General features: G+C 43.7%; 2 protein-coding genes across 3 annotated transcripts in view; one reads left to right on the forward strand and one right to left on the reverse strand.

Moving 5' to 3' along the window:
- HTR5A (5-hydroxytryptamine receptor 5A) overlaps window positions 1–4,884 on the reverse strand; it is a gene marked incomplete at both ends in the record, with an annotated part of 10,529 nt that extends 5,645 nt beyond the window's left edge. The window contains 2 exons of the mRNA XM_083379051.1: window positions 1,974–2,741; window positions 4,750–4,884. Coding sequence (XP_083235177.1) covers window positions 1,974–2,741; window positions 4,750–4,884 — 903 coding nt within the window. The remainder of the gene's footprint in view (window positions 1–1,973; window positions 2,742–4,749) is intronic.
- Window positions 4,885–21,779: 16,895 nt separating this feature from the next.
- Window positions 21,780–22,962, forward strand: part of PAXIP1 (PAX interacting protein 1) — a gene marked incomplete at its 3' end in the record, with an annotated part of 39,111 nt that continues 37,928 nt past the window's right edge. For both annotated transcript variants that reach the window (XM_083376979.1, XM_083376978.1), the window contains exon 1: window positions 21,780–21,954. In XM_083376979.1, the coding sequence (XP_083233105.1) occupies window positions 21,862–21,954 (93 nt within the window). In that variant the 5' untranslated portion in view covers window positions 21,780–21,861. The remainder of the gene's footprint in view (window positions 21,955–22,962) is intronic.

Genomic DNA, 22,962 nt, shown 5'->3' on the forward strand with positions numbered 1-22,962 from the left:
ATTCCTACAACCAAGCGTGTCCTAGTAAAAATTCCTTTTGGACTAGAACTGACTCCAAGAGTTTTTGTTTCCCTAAGATGTGGATTGGGGTGGGTCTTGACAGTTTGTGTGGACCAGTTGCTGTCATGCTGCAGCCCGGCACTGGTCCATGGACCGGGAGTTAGGGACCCCTGCCTTAGAGGATGAAACATCTAACATTTAAAGAGCCCAAGAAAGTTGAAGTTCAGGAGCATCACAAACAGGCAGTCTTTGACTTGTGAACAGTCATTTAGCGACCATTGGAAGTTACAATGAACTTCCTTGGTCGAATCCTTATGACCAGGATTTGAGGTTCTAACGGTGCCACCCCTACAGTCAACTGACTGTACTGTGAGTGCTTGGCAACCAGTTTTTTGAGGGGCTGCCACAAAGAAGAGGGGTCAACCTATTTACCAAAGCATCATAAAGCAGGACAGGAAACAATGGATGGAAACTAATCAAAGAGAGAAGCAACCTGGATTTAAGGAGAAACTTCCTAGCAGGGAGGACAATTAACCACTGGAACAGTTGCCTTCAGAAGTTGTGGGTGCTCCAATGCTGGAGATTTTAAAGAAGAGATTGGACAACCATTTATCTGAAATGGTATAAGGTCTCCTGCTTGAGAAGGGGGCTGGACTAGAAGACCTCCAAGGTCCCTTCCAGCTCTACTCTTTAAATAAGTATTGATGGATGTTTGCAGCATCCTGCAGTCATGTGACCAGATTATTTTGATCCCCAGTTTTATAACGCTTTTGCCAAAAAATGGCATTTACTTCCATTTTTCAGGAAAAAAACATACCTATAGCAAACCGTTGGGTAATTTGCATAATGACTATGGCATCTGCCTGCAAAAAAGGCTGTAAAATCAGGCCCATCACTTGGGTGATCCAATTTATGACTGTCACAAGTTATGACCGTGATGGGCAGAATCCATTATGTTTGTAACTCGAGGACTACCTGTATATGCTGTACATAACAGTCCTAAAATATACCTGGGAAAGATATAATCTCCCCAAATATCCAGGGAGAGCAGAAAATCAGGAAAATAACTACTTGATGAAGCTCACAATATTGATCTGATTGAATTAATCTTCCTGGTTTGAGTGGTCAGGAAAATTTAATCTGTTGATTCCTGCTTGCTAATCTGTCTTTCTCTTAAAAAGCTGGTACAGCAATGAAGCTGCTTTTCCCCCTCAAATTGGTAGTTAGGTTTCGAATTCAGCTGAAGGGAAAACATCAACCAACTTATAGTTGATCCCAAAAATTCAGGAAATGTGATTAAGGACCACATTGGTTCAAAGCCTACACAATACAAATTATTTTGCAGTTTTTGATCTAAATCTTCAAAACAAAAGAGAATTGAGGGAATATTAGGTATTGAGATCAGCCCTTTGAGCTGCATAATAACATATATGAAAAGTGCAATTAAAAAAATCTAACAAATAATAATGATAATAAGTTTCTTTTGTAGTGGTTAGGCATCAGGTTAGAAACTGGGAGACTCTGAGTTCTAGTCCTGTTTTAGGCATGAAAACCTGGTGACTTTGGGCCAGTCACTCTCTCTCAGCCCTAGGAAGGAGGCAAGGGCAAATCACTTCTGAAAAACATTACCAAGAAAACTGACCGATCTATCCAAAAATAAGCCAGGAGTCAACACTGACTCTAGGTGGTTGTGTGACTAGCCGCCATAATAATAATAATAATAATAATAATAATAATAATAATAATAATAATAATAATAATAATAATGATGATGATGATGATGATGAATCATGGTTAACAAGCACTGCTGAGCTGAGATCTGAACCAAGGAGAACAAGTCCACAATTGCCAGCAACATGGTAAACCATGCTTAAACGAGGTAAGGGTCAGTCAAAGACTGAATGAAGGCTGCACTCTAAATCTTTGTGCTGTGCTTAGATCTTGGGTGTTGAAAGGATGGGCAAAGCACTAACCTCTAGAGCTCCAGGTGTAATGGGGCTGATGGAATTGCTCTTACGGGATCCAATGCGAAACTTGGCTGCTTTGTAGATCTTCCAGTAGACAAACAGCACAACACAGAGAGGCACATAAAAAGCTCCACAGGTCGAAAAGACGGTGTACGAAGGCTCTCGACTGACTTGGCATTCAGCATTGCCCTCGGAATAAGTCTCTCCCCAGCCGAAAAGCAGCGGAGCCAAGGAGATGATAGCAGACAGCAGCCAAGTCAGAGCAATCATAATATTGGAAATACGCCGGCGGGTCTTCAGCGTGTACTCCAGATGCCGTGTTATGGACCAGTAACGATCCAGTGCAATGGCTGTAACATTCCAGATGCTGGCCGTACAGCACAGCACGTCACAAGAAACCCAGATCTGGCACAGTAGCCTCCCCAGCCGCCAGCGATGGCCGGACAATTCGTACATCAGGCTGAGGGGCATCACCAAAGCGGCCACCATCACATCAGAGATGGCCATGGAGGCTACCAGGTTATGGGGCACCCTGTGAAAAGTACGGACCCGCAAGATGGTGGCCAGCACCAGCAGGTTCCAAAGGAATGTGGCAACTCCCAGCATTGCCAGCAAAGTCAAGATGAGGACTTTGAAGATTGACAAAGGTTTACCCATGCCAGAGGGGCTGGGCAGAAGGCCAGGATCGGTCCAGTTGGGTTCTGCCAAGGTGGTGGCAGAGAAACAGGTGAGGTTGGCAGAGCGGTCCATCCTGCAGGGGTGAATGGAGAAGATCTGCAGATGAGGACAACAGACTCCTTCTGGTTTTAATGTCCTACAATAATTTCTCCAGTAGCATTCTTGCGAAGGAAGTTATTGTGGGAGGTGCCTCTTACTTGACAAGCCGGTGCTCTGCCACGTGGCTGGTTCCAGCAGCATCAACCTATCAGTTGTAAACATGAATTGTCTCAAGAATTTGGCCACAAATAATCCTAAAGTCATGTCAGAATTTCTGCCTCTGTAAACCACAGGAAGGAAGGAAAAAAAAGAGAGAGAGAGCAGCCAGATTACTAAGGAGAGAAGTCTGTCTGAAGTTGCCCTGTCTGCTTATCTACAGCTACTTTTGCAACAACAGATAGTCAGGTTAAACAAGGCTGATGTTTTATGAACAAAGCAGAAAAGCGGAACTGAGATATCTCCAATTGTACTGCTATGTAGGAGAGTGTCTATCCCCCCCCTGCCCCCACAAGCAGGAATCTGTAGCTCCCTAATCACCTTGTCTTGCTGGAATCAACCCTATTTAGCAAGATTTAATACTTGGCAGCTATTTGGCAGTCCTGGCTGATCCCCAAAGCTAAGGGCAGTTGGATCGGGTTAGTACTTGAAGGGTTGACCAGTAGGAAACCCAAAAGTATAAGGCATATTGGGAAGTTTAAAAAAGAAGAATAGGGTAAGTTACTTCTCTAACTGCTGCCCAAAAAAGGTGAATGAAGAAGATAAATGCAATGTCACCAACAAGCCATCTCAATACGAGGAAGAATTAAGCCACAGTAAATGGAGGCATCTAGCTGACCCCTGTGGAAGCTGTGGACCCTGACATGGATGTATTGGACATGCTGAGGTATGTGTTAGTTCTTCACTTGTAATCAGGGCTTTTTTTTTCCTCATAGAACGCTCAGAACGGAGTTCCGGCACCTTTTTTGGATGGAACCTTGTAGGGTAGGCAAGGTGGGTTGTATGACATGTGTGAGTTCCAGCACCTTTTTTCTTTTACAAAAAAAGCACTGCTTGTAATGAATACTGGGAAGAGAAAACGTTCCTCTTCCAATAAGACAACAGAGTAACAGATCTCCTTGCATAAAGCTAAGTCTAAGAAGATGCTATCAAAGCAGAGGTGCTTTTCCCCTGTACCTTGCTAGACTGTATTTCAAGAACACATTTAAAATAAAGCCTTCCAGCTTTGTGAAAATTTGTCTGCAACCTCAGAGGCAGCAAGGCTTTTGATATCCTTATCCTAAACCAATTAACACAAGGAAAGCCTACATGTGCACCATGGTAGTAATTCAGCAGCGTTTAGCTTCCAGGTTTATGATAAAAGAGAGAAAAGAGAAAAGCAGCGGCAGCAGCGCAAAGACATCAGTTTAAGGACGTGGTGGGATGGAAATGGGGAGGGGCAGGGTCATTCAAGGGAAAACTGTGTCCCTGAAAATCGTGATCAATCAAATTGAGTTTCTATTCTTGGATACAGCGAATTTCCTGGAAAGCAATAAATGGAAGAGGTATGGTCTTGCATTCGCTTCCCTCTTTGGATTTCCCATCTGCATCTCAGATCTGGGATTTCTGCGTGGTCCAGATCAGCTCCGGGTATCTTAGGCTACCTCCTCGAGCCAGGCGGCTCTAAAGCCCTTCAAAGGGGCGCCTCGTGAAAAGCAGAACCGCTAAGCAAAGGAGTGGGGTTGACCTCCGCACACAACTAGCCACGCTTTTCCCCACCGCGACGCAGCGAAGGCTGGAAGAGGCTCAAGCGGCAACCCGCGCGCACGCAGACCCACTTCTGGTACTTTGAAGACTCAGGAGTGGCTGGGGCCTTTCCGATTTTCGGAATCGGCGGAGGAAAGAGAGTCCGGACAAAAGCTGGGTGGGATGGACCTTCTGGGAGGGTAGATTAGAGGGACTAGGTTCTCTCGTCTCCCGTCGACAAAGCGGAGCTACCAACCTCAGGTCTAGCAGAAAGCCCCCCGGGGGCTTAAATCGAAGCGTCAGGCTTCGGCTGGCGGTCTCGGGTGCGGCTTCGGCCAAAAACACGTCCGGGGCGTCCAAAGAGTCTGCCGGCTCGTTTCGTCCAGCACGGAGGCTGAAGGCTCAGCGCTTTCAGCCCAGCTGGCAAAGCAGGCGAGGCGTATTTTTCCAAGCGATGCCCAGCAGATCTCAGCCCCATCCTGTACACTTCATCGGACCCGATGGTGAAAGTCACCAAAATCCCGGGCGCGCCTCGCCGGGACCAGGAGCCCAGGTGGCTCCGCCTCCGCTCCACAGCCCCGCCCCCACCTCACCCCCCCCCCCTAGGCGCGGGAACTAAATACCTGAGCGGGTTCTTCCCATCTCCTCCTCTCCGGCGGCTCCCCGTTGGCTTGTCGGCGCCTGATCCTAGTACAGGCCAGCCAGCTAGGAGAGCCCATCGCGTTGCGCCCCCACCCGGATTGCATCGTCTCCCTCCGGAGACCGGCAGCACCTCCGGCGTCTGCCTGCCCACCTCAGGAGGCTTAGGCTGGAGGAGACCCCCGCCGCTCTTCTTCCTCTCTCGCCATTGATGGAGGAGGGAAGGGGGGGGAGAAGTTTGCACGTCCCCCCATAGGCTTCCCCCCCACGTCGCCCACACGCCGCGAGGACACTCGCGGCACTCATCACATGGGAACGCGTGCAGATATGCAGACACGCGCAGAGACACGCGCAGGCACACGAAGAAAGGGTGGGAATTCCGGCCCCTCTGACGGAGAAAGGCTCTGGGGAGAAAAATCTTGAATTCGGTGGCAAAGTCAGTCCAAACTGAAAACTGTCTTTCTTTTGAAATGTTAACCGCAAGCGTGGAAAAGGCCTTAGTTTGTGATACTTTCGTTTTTTGTGTATTACAATACAGGAAAAGGAAAAAGGGATTGTGCGAGGCAGGGGAAACCAGAGGAAGTGTGATTTCAGAGGATGAATTCCCGAGATTCGAACCTGACTTAAGGAAACAAACAAATGACACAGCCCATGTTTTGGTGAATTTAAAAAAAAACAACAAATTATGCCAGAAAGGCCGGGCAGATTTACACAGTGCCTGCTGAGAAAAATAGTTCCTAACTGAACCAGCCCCAACCCTCACCAATCACCACCAATCATTTAAGTGAAGTTTGGGGTTGCATGAATTCAGCCACTGAATATCAGGACTAGATTTTAGGTGGGCCTGCTCACTCCTCTAATTCTCTATCCCAATTTTTTGGATACATTTAACTTTCCTCATTTCCAACTTGGACAACTGATTGACCAGGTTAGTATTGATGAAGTAAGTTGCGGGTCTCCAGCTGGGGAAAAGTCCTTTAACCGTGATTACAGCCCATTCTCTGCAGTGCGTTTTAATGTTGGTGGAAAAGGCATCTCTATCAGTCTTCTCTTCAATTCTTCCGTGTCAAATGAACCGCCTGCTTTTGCGTTTTTTTTTTTAAAAGAAGCCATTCAATCGTACTGCGGTAAACAATGTTATGAGCAACAGAGTAAGCAGGGCAATAAAGGATTTTGATGACAAATCTCTGAAAAACATAGAGGTATTTCGGCTTGAAAGCAGAAAGAGCATTGGCAGGAAATATGTCTCCATAGAGAGAGAAGTCCACAAAAATGCCCCCCACCATTGAAGTCCACTCCACTATTACATATCCTTGAAGCTCACTGGCACGTAGCTGTGAAAACTGGCACTTTTTCAGATGCCCAAGTGCCATGTCAGGGTTCAACTTCTCAAAGTAAGCCCAAAATGTAGGTGAGGGGTGAAGGTAGGAGGCAAAGTGGAAAGGGACAGAGAGGGGAGATTCCAGCTCTTTTAATCCCCCCCTTTTTTTACCTTTGGGAGTAAGGCAGCTCTTTCCTTCCCTGAATTTATACTTCTCCAACTCAGATTTCTTTCAGTGTGCCAAACCATGACTTAGTTACACATTGGCTGATTTAATCTTTATTTGTTAAATTTCTACAGTGCCCATCTCACCATTTTATCGGGCAGTTTACATATGGCTTCTTCAAAAGATCACACTGGCTGGGCTTACACATCATGCTAAATGATCAAGATGCTTAACAAGCATGCTGGATGGATTCAGAGGTTATTGGAGCCAAAACACAACAAATCAAAATAGGCTGCTATGGGATGTGTGAATCCAGTAATTTCTGTGTGACTTTGGTAAACTCTCAAAAATGAACTATCCAGTGGGAGATGCAGTTGTGGAAAGACCTCTGGGTAATGCAAGAAGGTTTTCTGGAGAAATATATAATTCTGGGAAACATGAGAATCAGAGAAAAGGATGATTAGCAGCAAGAGAGAGAGATAATCAACGTTATCAGAGATGAGTGCATTATTATAAGTTCTGAAGAATCAGGTTGGGAATAGACGATCTTAGAGAAAGTCTGTGTGGTGAAAGGCACCGAGCAAAAAGTCAGGAGACTGTGAGTTCTAATCCTGCCTTCGGCATGAAAGCTGGCTGTGTGACTTTGGTCCAACACCAGGAGACTGTGAGTTCTAGTCCCACTTTCGGCATGAAAGCTGGCTGTGTGACTTTGGTCCAACACCAGGAGACTGTGAGTTCTAGTCCCACTTTCGGCATGAAAGCTGGCTGTGTGACTTTGGTCCAACACCAGGAGACTGTGAGTTCTAGTCCCACTTTCGGCATGAAAGCTGGCTGGGTGACTTTGTGCCAATCACCAGGAGACAGTGAGTTCTAGTCTTGCCTTAGGCATGAAAATCAGTTAGATGACTTTAGGCTGGTACTCTTTCTCAACCCAACCTACCTCACAGGGTTGGGTTTGTGGGGAAAAATATAGGAGGAAGGAATATGTTTGCCACTTTGAGTTATTTATAAAAATAATAAAAGCAAGATAAAACTAAATAAAAGTTAATGCTAACTCAATGGCACATCATGAATCATCATACTGTGTACCTTTTCCATCTGAATTCTGTGAAATATCTTTATAGGGAGTTCCCCAAACTAATCCCTTCTTGGTTTTTGCACTCTCTCTTACTATCATTCCCTCTGCAGAGGGAAGCAAGTGAGGCATTTTTCCAGACTCGGGCACAGATGCTGTCTTCACATATTGTTAAACATCATCCTTCTATATTTACAATGTTACATTCTATAAGTAAACCCCTTCTATATTTTATAATATTGTTCAGTTATACCAGGGGTAGGCAACCTTGGCTCTTTTATTTATTTATTTTTATTTATTTTATTGAATTTGTATACCGCCCTATTCCCGTAGGACTCAGAGCGGTTTACAGGGCAGTTAAAACCATGAAATACAAAAAATTAAAAACAATTAAAACAATTAAATTAAATTCAAGCCCCAAGAGTAAATCTAAAACCCAGTTAAATTAACCCCACAGTCTGGACCAAACAGATCAAAGAGCCAAGTTTTCAGGTCCCGGCGAAATGAGCGAAGGTCGGAGGCAGTCCTAAGAGAATGCCCTTCCCCTGGGAATAACCCGCCAGCATTCATTAACCGATGGTACCCTGAGAAGGCCCTCCCTGTGGGGGCGCACAGGACGATGGGAAGATGATGCCGGCAGGTGTTCCCTTAAGATAGTCCGGACCCATGCCATTATGACTCGTGGACTTCAACTCCCAGAATTCCTGCAATCTATTCCTGCAATCTTGCTATTTTTCAACCTTCTCACAGCATTTATGACTTCCTTTTCACCTTTATTACCTAACAACCTTTATCTGAATTCATCATTCAGCATGAAACAAAATTAGAATGTGCAGAATGCCTTATACAAGGCTTGCAATGCACAAAGGAAAGTGTACTGGGACCTTTAAGAAGCAAACAGTAAAAGGCAAACTAACTTGAGTTGTATCATAACTATATTTTTACTCAGACAATATAACACAAAACAGAAACACAATTAAATATAGTCCAGTTTTCAATCCAAGGTCAGTAACGAAGTATCACCGTTGAATAACAGTTCAGGAGTAAACAAAGTCAAAGTCAAAAAATCCTTACCAGTTAAAAGTTAAATATCAATACACACAGTAACAAGTCAGTCAGAGAAAAAACACTAGGTAGAGTGTGAGTCTAACGTCTGAAATTCATTTATGCTGAATAGAATTAGTCACACCCTTAGGCCATTTCTCTTCTTAAAGGTACACAACCATATTATATGTATTTCACCCAAACCAGGTTAGGACTTTAATTCCTTTTTTTTAATTGAAAAGTTTTACAGTACATTTTTAATACAAAACCCCTCCCCGCCCTCTCCCCCTCTCCTCTCCCCAAACCTCCCCAACTCTTCCCTCCCCTCCCCTCCCCGACTTCCCAGAGCTAAATAGAGGGTATAAAAATACAAACAAACATAATCTAAAATATGCAAACAACAATAAGATATTAAATTCTATCACACTTTAACTCTTAATAAAATAACTACAAGCTAATTGTACATCATATAAATCCATTACTTATACAAATGCTAAGTGAAACTTTTTAGTCCCATATTTATTCTGAATATAATCTATCCATCTCTTCCACTCCACAGTATATCTCTGTTGCGATTGATCTTTCAAATACGCTGAAATCTTTGCCATCTCCGCCAAGTTAGAAACTTTTAAAGTCCATTCTTCTATACTCGGCAGTTCTTCCTTCTTCCAATATTGCGCTACTAAAAGTCTCACTGCTGTAATTAAATTCAACATCAATTTAATATCTACAATGGTGGTATCTGTGATAAGACAAATAAAAACAATTGCGGAGAAAACTTTATCCTTTTCTTGAATATCTTTTGCATATTCCACCAGATTTTAATCCAAAAAGCTTTAACCTTTTTACAAGTCCACCATATATGAAAATACGTTGCATCCTCACAACCACATCTCCAACATTTGGGCTGGCAGTTCGGATACATACTTGCTAATTTTTTAGGATCTAAATGCCACCTATAAAACATTTTGTAAAAGTTCTCTCTTAAATTTTGGGCCTGTGTAAATTTTACATTTCTCACCCAAATCTTTTCCCAAGTATCCATTGTAATAACTTCTTGAAAATTCTGAGCCCACTTTATCATACAATCTTTAACAAGTTCCGTTTCTGAATCAATTTCTATCAATGCAAGATATATCCTTTTTATATGTGCTTGACCTTGATCTCTAATTTGCTTTACCAAATTTTCATCAATCATTGAAAAATGAGTTTTCTGGTCCTCTTTCCACCTAGCCTGTAATTGCCCATACTGAAACCAGGTTTGTACAATCTTTTCTTCTTTTAAAATGTTATATGACTTTAATTGCCATACATTCCTTTCCAAACTTAAAATTTCCTTATATGTAGTCACATCATGTTTAAATCCCACATTTATATTTTCTATTGCGTGTTTAGGTATTGCCCAAATAGGTATCTTATAATTTAACTTATGTCTGTACTTTTTCCAAACTCGCAACAGAGCAAACCTTAAAATATGTATCTTAAACACATTATCCACCTTCTTATCATACAATAAATATGCATGCCATCCAAATAACAAATCATGACCCTCAAGATTTAATAATCTCGCTTGTGTTAAATTAAACCAGTCACTTATCGCTGACAAGGACTTTAATTCCTAACACCCACACATATTTATGAAATGCTCCTATTAGCATTCTTCATTCCAGGTTGCGAAACACAGCAAGTGGGGCTGGTAATGCCTAGAGTTTGGACAAGTGAAGCTACTAAAAACAGAGAACTGATGGTGCCCTGAAATTCAATCACCATTGATTTGGGGTGCTTTCTTCTGTGTGCCAAGAAGAGGGGTTGATTTGTTCATTGTTGGCAAGTTGGAAAGCATCTAGTGGTGGAGTCCATCAGGAAAATGCTAACATCGTGTAAGGATAGTTGACTTGAAAAAATCAAAGGAGGATGCAGAGATTCAAATGCTTTGTTATCTCCACCATCTGCAGCCTTTACAGTACTTTGAACTTATTTTTGTGGGTTGAGTTCAGCATCCTCCCACCTGGCACCTTCCAGATGTTGGATCCACTACTCCAGAACATGCAACCAGCTTGGCTTGGGAGTTCTTCTCTGAATGCACAGAGGGGGTCAATAAAAGTATCCCTCCCCCCCCCAGTTATGACCTTTGGTTTTAGAATGAATTTTGCAAACCCATTTCTTTGCTCACTTCCCATGCTCTTTAACTACTATGCCATTTATTTTTTAAAGATAAATGAAGAAGGAATTCAATAGCCATTCAAGGTTTTGTTATTATACCTTGCAACAAGTGGGTGCCAGTAGATCTTGTGGCATACAGTATGTATCTTGACCTGATCTATTTCCAAATGCTGGCATCAATTTTGAAAAGCTCACAGTGATTCTCTCTCCCTCATCTTATACCAAGGAAAATCAAAGTAGGTCAGTCTTGAGTATCATTCTTGCTCTCTCCTTTCCATGGCTAAGCTGGTGTTCATATTTATTATGATCATCTGCCATCTGTTTTGACTCCCCAGTAACCACATAGATTTTCTAACCTGTTCTTTCAAGTCACCCAATGGTGCATTCATTGTCATTGTAACTGAATCCATCCACCTTGCTGTTGGTTGTCCTCTTCTTCTTTCCTTCCATCTTTCCCAACATTAGAGCTTTTTCCAGAGAGCTGAGTCTTCACAAAGAATCATAAGGCTGGGAGGGACCTCAGAGATCTTCCAGTGCAACCTTCTGCTCAAATGGTTGTCAAGTTTATTTTTGAAAATCTCCAATGATGGAATACGCATAACCTCAGGAGGCAAGCTATTTCACTGATTAATAGTTCTCACTGTGATAATGATGAGCAAGTACACATAATGAGTCAAAAGTAGGACAATTTGAGCCTTGTTATTTACATCTTGACTTTGGATTGATTTCTTTGACGATCCATTGGTTTGATTTCTTGGCTGTCTATGGTATTCTCAAGTGTCTTCTCCCACCTCAAAGTTCAAAAGTGTGAATTCCCATCCTACCCTGCTTCTTAAAGTCTAATTTCCACTTCTGTGGTATACCAGAATGGCAGAATTCTGATCTTTTCGGGTATTTGCTGATTTTATGGTATTTGAAGATCTTTTCCATGCCTTCACGGCTGTTCTACCAAGTCCACAGTGTATTTCATGACATTCTTTTTCCTCGCCATGTATGTACACATCTGAACTAAACTATGTTGTTTCTCTGGGTCATATATGTGAATATATGTGGGCATATGAATCATCATCATTATTAATATAATTATGATTATTATGATTATGTTTATGCAGTGTATACTGGAAATGGTTATCCTTTGCGAGCTGTACACAACGAAATCTCATTTTAATGTATGCTGATTAATGTACATTTAAAGTGACAATAAAGTTATTAAATAATTATTTTATTCTATATTATTCTATTTTTGTTCCTTTACAGTTGATGGTTGATCAAACAGAGCATGTTCCTTTTTATTGTTAAATGTTTTGAGAGTTTGCATGAACAGAGAGGGAGAAGGAAGGATAAAAGCATTTGTAAAAAGATGGATTTTCATAATTTTCCTACATTGGTATTAATGTATTAATTATGCCTAAATTCAGTTCTGACTGCCCCATGACTCCAGGGCTTTTGATTAATTCCTGATTCAAATGTTCCACTTGAAAACAAATACAGATTGTCCTTGACTTACAACCATCCATTTAGTATCTGTTTTAAATTACAACAGCGCAGAAATAACCTGTCCTCACACTTATGACTATTACAACCTCCCTCTAAGTCACCTGATCAAAATATGGGCATTTGGCAACTGGCATCTGCTTACAACAATTGCAGCATCACAGGGTTATGTGTCCTCTCTGTGTGACCTTCTCAGCTGGCTTCCAACCAGCAAACTTAATGGGGTAAGTTGGATTTGCTTAACAACTGCCTGATTCTCTGAACAAACACATTGATTCGCTTAGCAACCATGGCAAAAAAAGTCATAAAATGGGTGCAAATCACTTTGCAACCACTTTGCTTAGCAACAGAAATTCTGGCCCAATGGTGGTCATAAGATGAGAAATACCTGTATACTCCATGCCTTTTTTTTTCCATTCAGCTGATTTTCACATTCAAATTCACAATGGGGAACTTTCTATTTGCAAAGCCGCTTTCCCCACAATTTTAGAAAAGCAATTTATAATCAGGAGCAAGTGTATGAAGAATCAATATATTTATTGCAGATTAATATACGTATTTGGCCAGGATTGGCCACATGGGGCATGAAGTGAAAAAATAATTTCAAAGTAATAAACTTACCTTTACTTTTTTTTTTCTTTCTTCTTTGCACAAGGAATATCCTGGAGTTACCTTTTTGAAAAGTCAGCTTGGTGGTTTCCCATAGGAGCTGAAAACGGACTGAAATTTCTAAATATACTTGTGTGATGTGTAATAAGTGGCCCTCAGCAGTGAAATGATGTTGATGATACCATCTGTGGCTGAGATTATTTATTATGAACACAGATCAAGTCAAAGGTTATGCTCACCAGACCAAAACAATCAACTGAAATCTAAAATCTAGTTAAGCCACAAAGGAAAATGATGAATAACAAATAATCTGTCAAATATGGCAGACTGTATAGTCCTTGACCATTGAAAGTTACGACAGCGCTGAAAAAAAGTGATTTATGGTTATTTTTGCATGCAACCGTTGCAGCATCCCCATGTCATTTGATTAGCAATTGGTTCATAATTATGACAGTGGCAGTCATAAGATCCCCTTTGATTACCTTCTGACAAGCAAAGTCAATGGGGAAGCCAGATTCACTTAGCAACTGTGTAACTAAGCAGCTGCAGTGATTCACTTAACAACTGTAGCAAGAAAGGCTGTAAAATGGAGCAAAATGCACTTAACACAGCGGTTCCCAACCTTTTCTATACCCTGCAACCCTAGAACGCTTCTGATATATTCTCGCACCCCTTACAAAAGTTCAAAATAACGGCAACGAATTACGCATATGCACTATAATTTTGAAAACCCAAGTTTTCGCACCCCTTGGAATATCGTCTCACACCCCTGGTTGGGAACCCCTGACTTAACAATTGTCTCACTTAGCAACAGAAATTTTGGAGTCAAATTGCGGTCATACGTGGAGGTAAATCTTTCCACAGGGTATCAGTTATCTCCACTTTGGGTAGAAAGGAATTGGAGATTCTGGGGAAGAGATCTGGAAGTTAGAAGGAAAAATGATCCTTGGAAGGTATTAAAAGCAATAAGCAATTCTTACACACCACTTTTCTGCTTCATTGACTATGCTAAAGCCTTTGATTGTGTGGATCATAACAAACTGTGGCAAGTTCTTAAAGAGATGGGAGTACCAGACCATCTTATTTGTCTCTTGAGAAACCTATATGTGGGCCAAGAAGCAACGGTGAGAACTGGACACGGAACCACTGATTGGTTCAAAATTGGGAAAGGAGTCCGGCAAGGCTGTATACTGTCGCCCTGCCTATTTAACTTATATGCAGAGCACATCATGAGAAAGGCAGGGCTAGATGAGTCAAAAGTTGGAATTAAGATTGCCGGAAGAAATAACAACAACCTAAGATACGCAGATGATACCACTCTAATGGCAGAAAGTGAAGAGGAACTAAAGAGCCTCTTGTTGCGGGTGAAGAAGAAGAGTGCAAAAGTTGGGTTGAAACTAAACATTAAGAAAACCAAGATCATGGCATTTGGCCCTCTCAATTCCTGGCAAATAGATGGGGAAGAAATGGAGGTAGTGACAGATTTTATTTTCCTGGGCTCCAAGATCACCGCAGATGGGGACCGTAGCCAAGAAATTAAAAGACGCTTGCTCCTGGGGAGGAAAGCCATGGCAAATCTAGACAGCACACTAAAAAGCAGAGACATCCCCATCAACAAAATTGTGTATAGTCAAGGCTATGGTCTTTTGCAATGTATGGCAGTGAAAGTTGGACCATAAGAAAGGCTGAGCGCCAAAGAATTGAGGCCTTTGAGCTATGGTGCTGGAGAAGACTCCTGCGAGTCCCTTGCTTGCTCCTGCGATCAAACCGGTCAGTCCTAGAGGAGATCAACCCTGACTGCTCTTTAGAAGGCCAGATCCTGAAGCTGAAACTCAAATACTTTGGCCACCTAATGAGAAGGACGGACTCGCTGGAGAAGAGCCTAATGCTGGGAAAGGTTGAGGGCAAGAGAAGAAGGGGACGACAGAGAATGAGGTGGCTGGATGGAGTCACTGAAGCAGTAGCGTGAGCTTAAATGGACTCCAGAAAATGGTAGAGGACAGGAAGGCCTGGAGGAACATTTTCCATAGGGTCGTGATGGGTCGGACATGACTTCACAGCTAACAACAACAACACCACACCACTTTATTTGGAAATGTGAGTGTGAAAAGATTAAAATGGATGTCTGACTTGCACTTGCCTGCTTATTATGTTTTCTGATTTTAACTTTTGGCTTCAGTTGTTTTAACTGGGCTTTAATTGGTTTTTAAAAAGGTTACAGGTGTTTATTGACCTTTGTATTTTATATAGCAACTATGCTGTTTGGATGATTAATTTTAATTATGTGAGCTGCCCAGAGTCAGGAATATGAAATGGGCAGCTTTACAAATTGAATGATTGAATGAATGACTGAATGAATGACAGATGCTACAATGGAAAAGATCTTAGACCACATACGATTTTTATAATGGCCAATGTTCCTCTGTTATTTTAGTTGGGACACAAGGAAAAACCTTAATTAATCATTTGGCAGTAGTCTTCTTGATTCATTTTTTTAATCTTACAAAGTAATATTCCAAACCTGTTTTAAAAGAGTGTTTAGTCTCATTTTTTTCCTGTGTTACTAAGGAAAATAATGCATTTAATCATATCATGAATAACTCACTGACTTAATTTAAATTTAATTGGAAATTTGAACACATTTAAAAGGAAATCTCTCCACAGAAGAGTAAATAAAGATTACACATTTAAAACAACAACCTGAAATTCACGTTCTCTTTATTTAAAATAAATTCCTCTTTGAAATGAATACAGTAATGTAAATCTGAGTTTTATTTATGGGTTTTTTCTTCTCTCTTTTTTGATTCATTAAATACCCGGGCAGAGGATATTTCCTTCTGAGTTTTTTATTATAATTGGCCAAGCAGTGAAGTGATTGACATCTTATTAATAGAATTTTACCTTGCTGCATACTGACACGGAGACGTTTCTCAATGATTTGAACACGTGCTGTGCCTTGACCCAGCCTAGTTAGCATCTGATATTTTAAAGTTGGATGTCAGCTTGATGGGATTTTAAATATCAAATGGATGTTTTTTTTCCCCTGATGGGTAAATATTGGAAGACTAAAGGGTTTGTTATGGCTTTAGCATTATCATAATCAAGCAGAAACATATGCAAACTTTTTGGCTACAAGGAAAATTGAAATATACCCTATTATGTCTAAGGGAGATAAGAGCTAATAATAAGAGTTGGTGAGTGAGGGCCCCAAGTTCCAGTTCCGTGCACTTTACCCGACAATACCTGTAGTGAACATAGTGGGACCTCAGTCTTCTGGTAAGCACAAGTTCCTATTTACAGGTAGTCCTCGGCTTACAACATTTCATTTAGTGACCATTCAGTTAGAATGGCGCTGACTTATGACTGTTTTTCACAGTTATGACTGTTCCTGAGGTCACGTGATCACCACTGGTAGCCTTCCCAGCCAGCTTCTGAGAAACAAAGTCAATGGGGGAAGCCAGATTCACTTAATGACTACATGACTCACTTAACAACTTCAGTGATTTGCTTAACAACTGTGGCAAAAAAAGGTCGTAAAATGGGGCAAAATTCACTTAACAACTGTCTTACTTACTTAGAAATTTGGAACGTCGAGGCCTATGTGTATCTGAATCATGTGAGATTATAATTCTGTTTTAGCCATACAGGTAATCCTCGAGTCACAACAGTAAAAAACATTAAAATACATTCAAGCCACCTGGGAGAATAAAAGATCAACCACAATAGTATACAAAAGACTGAAACCAGACACCCATGTGTGAGGGGAGAGTTTGGATACAATGCAATCCGAAACTTTCCTTGGTGCTACAAAATGGATCTTTAGGGTTTTTGTAGCAATCTCACTAGGTTTTTACTGTTTATAAGTAGATAACAAAATGACCAATAAAGATTCCATATTTATTTATTTATTTATTTATTTTATTGAATTTGTATACCGCCCTATTCCCGTAGGAGTCAGGGCGGTTTACAGGGCAGTTAAAACAATGAAATACAAAAAATTTAAAATCAATTAAAACAATTAAATTAAATTCAAGCCCCAAGAGTAAATCTAAAACCCAGTTAAATTAACAACCCCACAGTCTGGACCAAACAGATCAAAGAGCCAAGTTTTCAGGTCCCGGTGAAATGAGCGAAGGTCGGGGGCAGTCCTAAGTTCCGTGGGTAGTTGGTTCCATAGGGCAGGCGCACCCACAGAGAACGCCTTTCCCCTGGGAATAACCCGCCGGCATTCATTAACCAGCGGTACCCTGAGAAGGCCCTCCCTGTGGGGGTGCACAGGACGATGGGAAGATGATGCCGGCAGCATGTGTTCCCTTAGATAGTCCGGACCCAAGCCATTTAGGGCTTTATAGGTCATTACCAGCACCTTGAATCACACCCGGAGGGCAACCGGAAGCCAATGTAGCTCATGGAGAAGAGGTATTACACGGGAGTATAGGGAAGCACCCATCAAAACTTGTGCAGCTGAATTCTGCACCAGTTGAAGCCTTCGGGTGGTCCTCAAGGGCAGCCCCATGTAGAGGGCATTGCAGTAGTCTAACCGGGAGGTCACGAGTGCATGAGTGACTGTACGTAGAGCATCTCGGTCCAGATAGGGACGCAACTGGCGCACCAGGCAAATCTGGGCAAAAGCTCCCCTGGTCATGGCTCCTATATGATCTTCCAAACTGAGCCGTGAATCCAGGAGGACGCCCAAGTTGCGAGCCCTATCAATGGGGGGTAATACCCCATCTCCTATTGTTAATGGAGAAGGCTGGTCAGCCCGAGATGCCGGTATGAACAGCCACTCAGTCTTGTCAGGATTGAGACGAAGCCTGTTTCTCCCCATCCAAACACGTACCGCCTCCAGGCAACGGGACATCACGGTGAGGGCATCACTGGGTTGGTTCGGGGTGGAAAGAAAAAGTTGGGTATCATCAGCGTACTGGTGATACCCCACCCCGAAACCACGAAGGACCGTGGTTATAGTTATTCAAAATCGCCAAGTCCAGGGTGGGCTTCTTGAGGAGGGGCCTCACTACTGCCTCTTTCAAGGCAGCAGGGAAAACACCCTTGCTCAAAGAAGCAGTTATTACTGCCTGGAACCAGCCTCGTGTCTTCTCCTGGGCTGCATAAACCAGCCAGGAGGGGCACGGGTCCAATAAACAGGTGGTAGAGCTCAGCCTCCTCATGATCCTGTCCACCTCATCGGGGGTCATAGGATCGAACTCAAGACCACTCAATTCCTCCCTGTCAGACTCTGTCCAGTCAGAGTCCAAGCCGGCCCGAATCTGAGCAATTTTATCCGCAAGATGACGACTGAACTCCTTGGCCTGCCCCTGCAAGGGATCCTCCCTCTCCTCCTGATGAAGGAGGGAGCGAGTAACCCGAAACAGGGCGGCTGGGCGATTATCTGCGGACGCGATGAGGACAGCGAAGTAAGACATGACAATTGTAAAGCAAGTTATCCATGAGACAACTCAGATCTGTGATCTCTTTTGCCACAGTTATTAAGCAAACATGTCAGTCATAAAGTCGTAAAGCAAACACCATGGTTGCTAAAGCAACCCGTTCAGCATTTTTGCCGAAAACTGAAGGTAAATATCTATTTTCAGAAAACAAAACATTGTAAATTGCAGTCACGTGATTGTGGATGCTGTAAAAGGCTGTAAATGGGGCTGATTGCCAAGCACATGAAATATGGTAATGTAACAACAGGGCAGCCATCAAAACTTTAGAACTCAGCAGGGGCGGTTTGTCATAACTTTGAACAGTCACTAAGTGACCAGTTGTAAATTGAGGACTACCTACGTATAGTAAACTAATCTGCTGCAGGCATAGTGAGTTCAATTTCTGATAGGGGTTCTATGCACAGAACAGAATAGCATCTGGCTATCTACTTCTGAGTGAGCGCCTGTTACTTGTCCCAGCTTCTGCCAACCTAGCAGTTCGAAAGCACGTAAAAATGCAAGTAGAAAAATAGGGACCACTACGGTGGGAAGGTAACAGCGTTCTGTGTGCCTTTGGCGTCTAGTCATGCCGGCCACATGACCACGGAGACGTCCTCGGACAGGCGCTGGCTCTTCGGCTTTGAAACGGAGATGAGCCCCTAGTCGGAAACGACTAGCACGCATGTGCGGGGGAACCTTTACCTTTTATCTACTTCTGACAAATCCCAAATAGGATGAAACTAGGCTTGTAGTGCCTCCTTCTGGTCAATGACATTGAATTTACCTGTGTGAGTGAGACACATAACGCATGAATAATCTGGAGATGAATGTAAAGGAGTTGGCAAACTCAGGGAACGACTTGGATTTCTGGAGAGATCTTTATTGCTCGTAGAGTAACGTCACAGAAACGTCACTTGAAAGCCCTCTAAACTAATTCTGCACTACTTACCTTAATTAAATCTAGACCTTGAGTTCTTCTCAGTGTCCTTCACATATGTTTCCCATTCCCAGGTTCAGGGATGTTTTTGAGGAAGGCCTTGGTTCCGCCCTTAAATGTCTTGCAGTCTTCTTCTCCGTGTTCCCAAGTACTGTTTGACATTTTGTCCCACATTTTGACATTTTCTGTTTGACAGTTTGCTATAAATGTTTGCAGCCATATCTTAACTAAACATAAACATAAATACATAATAAATGTTTGTAGAGAACTCTGAAGGCTATATATCTCAGCAAAAAGCCTTTCGTGCAGGCAGTCCTTCTAGTTATGGTCATTAGTGCAGGTTTGCATCCCACCAGGCTCAAGGTTGACTCAGCCTTCCATCCTTCCGAGGTAGGTAAAATGAGGACCCAGATTGTTGGGGGCAATAAGCTGACTTTGTAATAATGCCGCTTGGGGGTGTGTGTGTGAAAGCCCTAATAAGCAGGCATATACATAGAATGAAGGCTACTGCTAAGCTTGTAAGCCGCCCTGAGTCTTCGGAGAAGGGCGGGATATAAATGGAATTAAAATAAAATAAAATAAATAATGAACTGACTGTCCATTACAGTGAGAAATCAGAAGGGCTGCTAAGTGAACAATCTCACTTAATGACCTCCCCATCCCTGCTTTCCCAATGCATTAATTAAACAAACATTGTTTGTTAATGAATGATTGTTAAGTGTGCGGAGACCCTGGGAGGCCTAATCCAGGCACAAGCCCACCTTCCTTGGGCCTCCCAAGGCCTCCTCCACTCTCTGACCTATCCCATGCTCCACTTCCCACCCCTTGGGGTCCCCACAGTAATTTCTCTATTTCTAGCCACAGCTCTGCCAGTGTTAGCCAGAAAAATAATTTCTCATGGTTTCCTTTTTTTTCTTGCTAAAGCTAGCCTAAGGTCTGCCAGGGCAAGATTATTTTTCTCTCAACAATGGAGCGGCTCGTCCCTCATTCTCTATCCCTATCTCCTGGGCTCCAGAGAGTTTTGAAAAGTGAGTGGTCAGTGATGCGGGCAGGGAAGAGTGTGTGGAACACACTGGGGGAGGGGAAGCCATCCCAGTGCCTGTGGGGACTTGATGGGGCAGGACAGGAAAAGAGGAATAGGCAGGGTGGGTGGGTTGGGGGCTCTTGTCCTGTCTCTGCAGTTGGTAATAAGGTCGTAAATGACCCCAGGGCTCCTGCAACAGAGGTAACGGTGGAACTGGATCATAAGTACCTTTTGTAATTTAGAATGGTTGTTAGTTGAGGACTTCCTGCAATTTGAAAACAGAAAGGATGCAAATGGAGTTCCTAATAATCAGTATATGCAGACTACAGTACAAGTAGTCTCAACTTAGGACCAGAATCAGGAGCAGATTCCTGGTCATAAGGTGTTATAATTATAAACAGAGGCTCCCATGGGACCAGGCTCAATTATATAGTTTTTGCGGTGGCCGCTAAGCAATTATAAGTGCAAATCCATTATTGCGAATGGGCTTTATTGTCAGAAACTAGCAAAAAGCCACAAATCATGGTTATGTGGCTGCAGGATGCTACAACTGATCATAAATATGAACCAATTGCCATTGGCTGAAAAAGAGATCTGGAATCTCTCTCTCTCTCTCTCTGTATGTGTGTGCGTGTGTACACGGCGCGCACATGGGTGTGTGCCATATTTTATAATGGCCAGAAGTGCTTTACAGCCATTAAGGGTCCATTCTGGGGCTCTTCAGAATTTCAGAGCCATTAAATGGCCATTAAATCCAGTATTGGGATTCAGCATCTTGCTGGCAAAGATTAGTTTTACATTACCTTCTTGGAACTGGAAAGTAGGAGCAGATTTGGGGATGCTTAAAAAGCAGAGCCCGCTCGCAACGATCATCTTCAATCCTAATTATACAAATTAGGAAGAATGCATAAAAGTTTTCTTCCCACTCCATCCTTTTTAATAGGCTTCCAGTTAGATAATAATTCTCCAGGAAGGAACGCATTTAAGTCTTCACTGCAATCGTGTTTTATTCTGGTTTCTTTTAAAACTTTTGATTTATGTCCATTATTTAAGATTGGGGAAAAAAAGTATCATTAACTCCCCGCCGGCGGGAGAAAGATGGTAGGCGGAGCTAAAAACAGACGGCGAGGTAACAATAGGCGGAGCCTGCAACTTGGCATTCCTACCGCTTGTTTGTTAGTAGGCGGAGATTGGGGTGAGCCCATTATGTCGATCCCTAAGGGGAGGACGGGTGCCTCTCGATTGGCAAACCAAACCTGCCTTTAGAGGATCCGCAAGTTTAACAACACAGACTCTGTCGCATTCAGAGTAGAGATAGGAAGCGGCTTCCGAGACGCCCCAAGCGGACGGAGGCTCCCGCTCCCCACCCTCCTGCTTCCCCGTCCCCCCCCCACTTGCCAGAGATGGTCCATTCGAAAGCGCGCGCTCCTCTACCACGGTTCGGCGGCTGCTTTGGCGCCGAGGGGGGCAGCGGACAGGGAGATTCCGGGCTTGACGAGGGCTCTTGAATCATCGCGCTCGGAAGCCGAAGAGGCTGCATCGCCGGGCGGGATCATGTCGAAGGAGGAAGACCAGGAGGTGCTGAAAGTCCCCGAGGAAATGTTCAAGGATGTCAAGTTCTTCGTGGTGGGAGACATCGACCCCAAGGTACCTGCGGGGACGTTTCCGCGGAGGGGGGCGCGCTCTTCCGCCTTTGCGTTCCTGGGGTCGTTCTGCCGATCGTCCTCCTCCCCCCCCCACCCCCAACTCGGTTAGGATGACAGCGGCTCGTGCGGCTGGGGATGGCGCATGCGCCCTGCGAGGCCTCTCTGGAGAGCGGGACAGGGGATCATTGTAGCCCCTCGCGGCGGGGGAGGGGGAGGGGCAGGGAGATCTCCGCCGACGGCCGTTAACTGCGTTCGCCGTGTCCGGTGTGGCTAACGCTACCTCCTCCTGTCAGTCAATCCCGTCTGGAAACCGGAGAGGCCTCTGCCGCGGCCTGGACTGAGGGGGGAAAAGCAGGGCGAGGGGCAGCTTTTGCCCTCAGCTGGGGGTCGGGTGGTCTTTCTTCCCTTCCCGGCGGCGGCGCTGCTTTTAGTCCCTGCGCGGGAGCGGCCCCGTCTAGGCCTCCGGCTCTCCCCTTCTCTCTGGCCGTTTCCTCCTCTCTCTCATTCTCTCTCTCTCACCCCGCTCGCGAGCTTCCCTCTCTCGCCTCTCCGGATTGCGGGGGGGGGGTGAGTGGGGGGGAGCGCAGACCTCTCTCAAGGGACTGTTTTCGGATTAAATCTGAGGGAGGAAAGGGCTCCTAACACCCAGAATGGACAAAAAGGGACCCCCCATTTTTTTCCTCTTCTACGGAAACAGGTCCTACCTGTGAAGCCTGAGGAAAACATAGGGTCGAATCTCCTTTCCCCGTGCAGGGAAGCCTCCTTCTGTCAGTTGGGAGAGCCGTTAGGCACATCAGGCCGTCCAAGCTGACGGGACTAACGGCCTCCTCTTGATGTGGAAGGTGGCCCTGTGGCAGTTGGCAGCCGCTGGCTGATGCTGGTTGGGAAGCAAAATGCAGCCGGGGCTGGTTAGCTTTTAGATGAGAGACCACTCAGCGATCACAGACTAGACTGGGAAGCTGGAAAAACATCCTGGAAGAGAAGCTCTGCCTAAAATGCTTTTCACTTT

Source organism: Vipera ursinii (genome assembly GCF_947247035.1).
Source record: "Vipera ursinii genome assembly, chromosome: Z".
Taxonomy (NCBI): Eukaryota; Metazoa; Chordata; class Lepidosauria; order Squamata; family Viperidae; genus Vipera; species Vipera ursinii.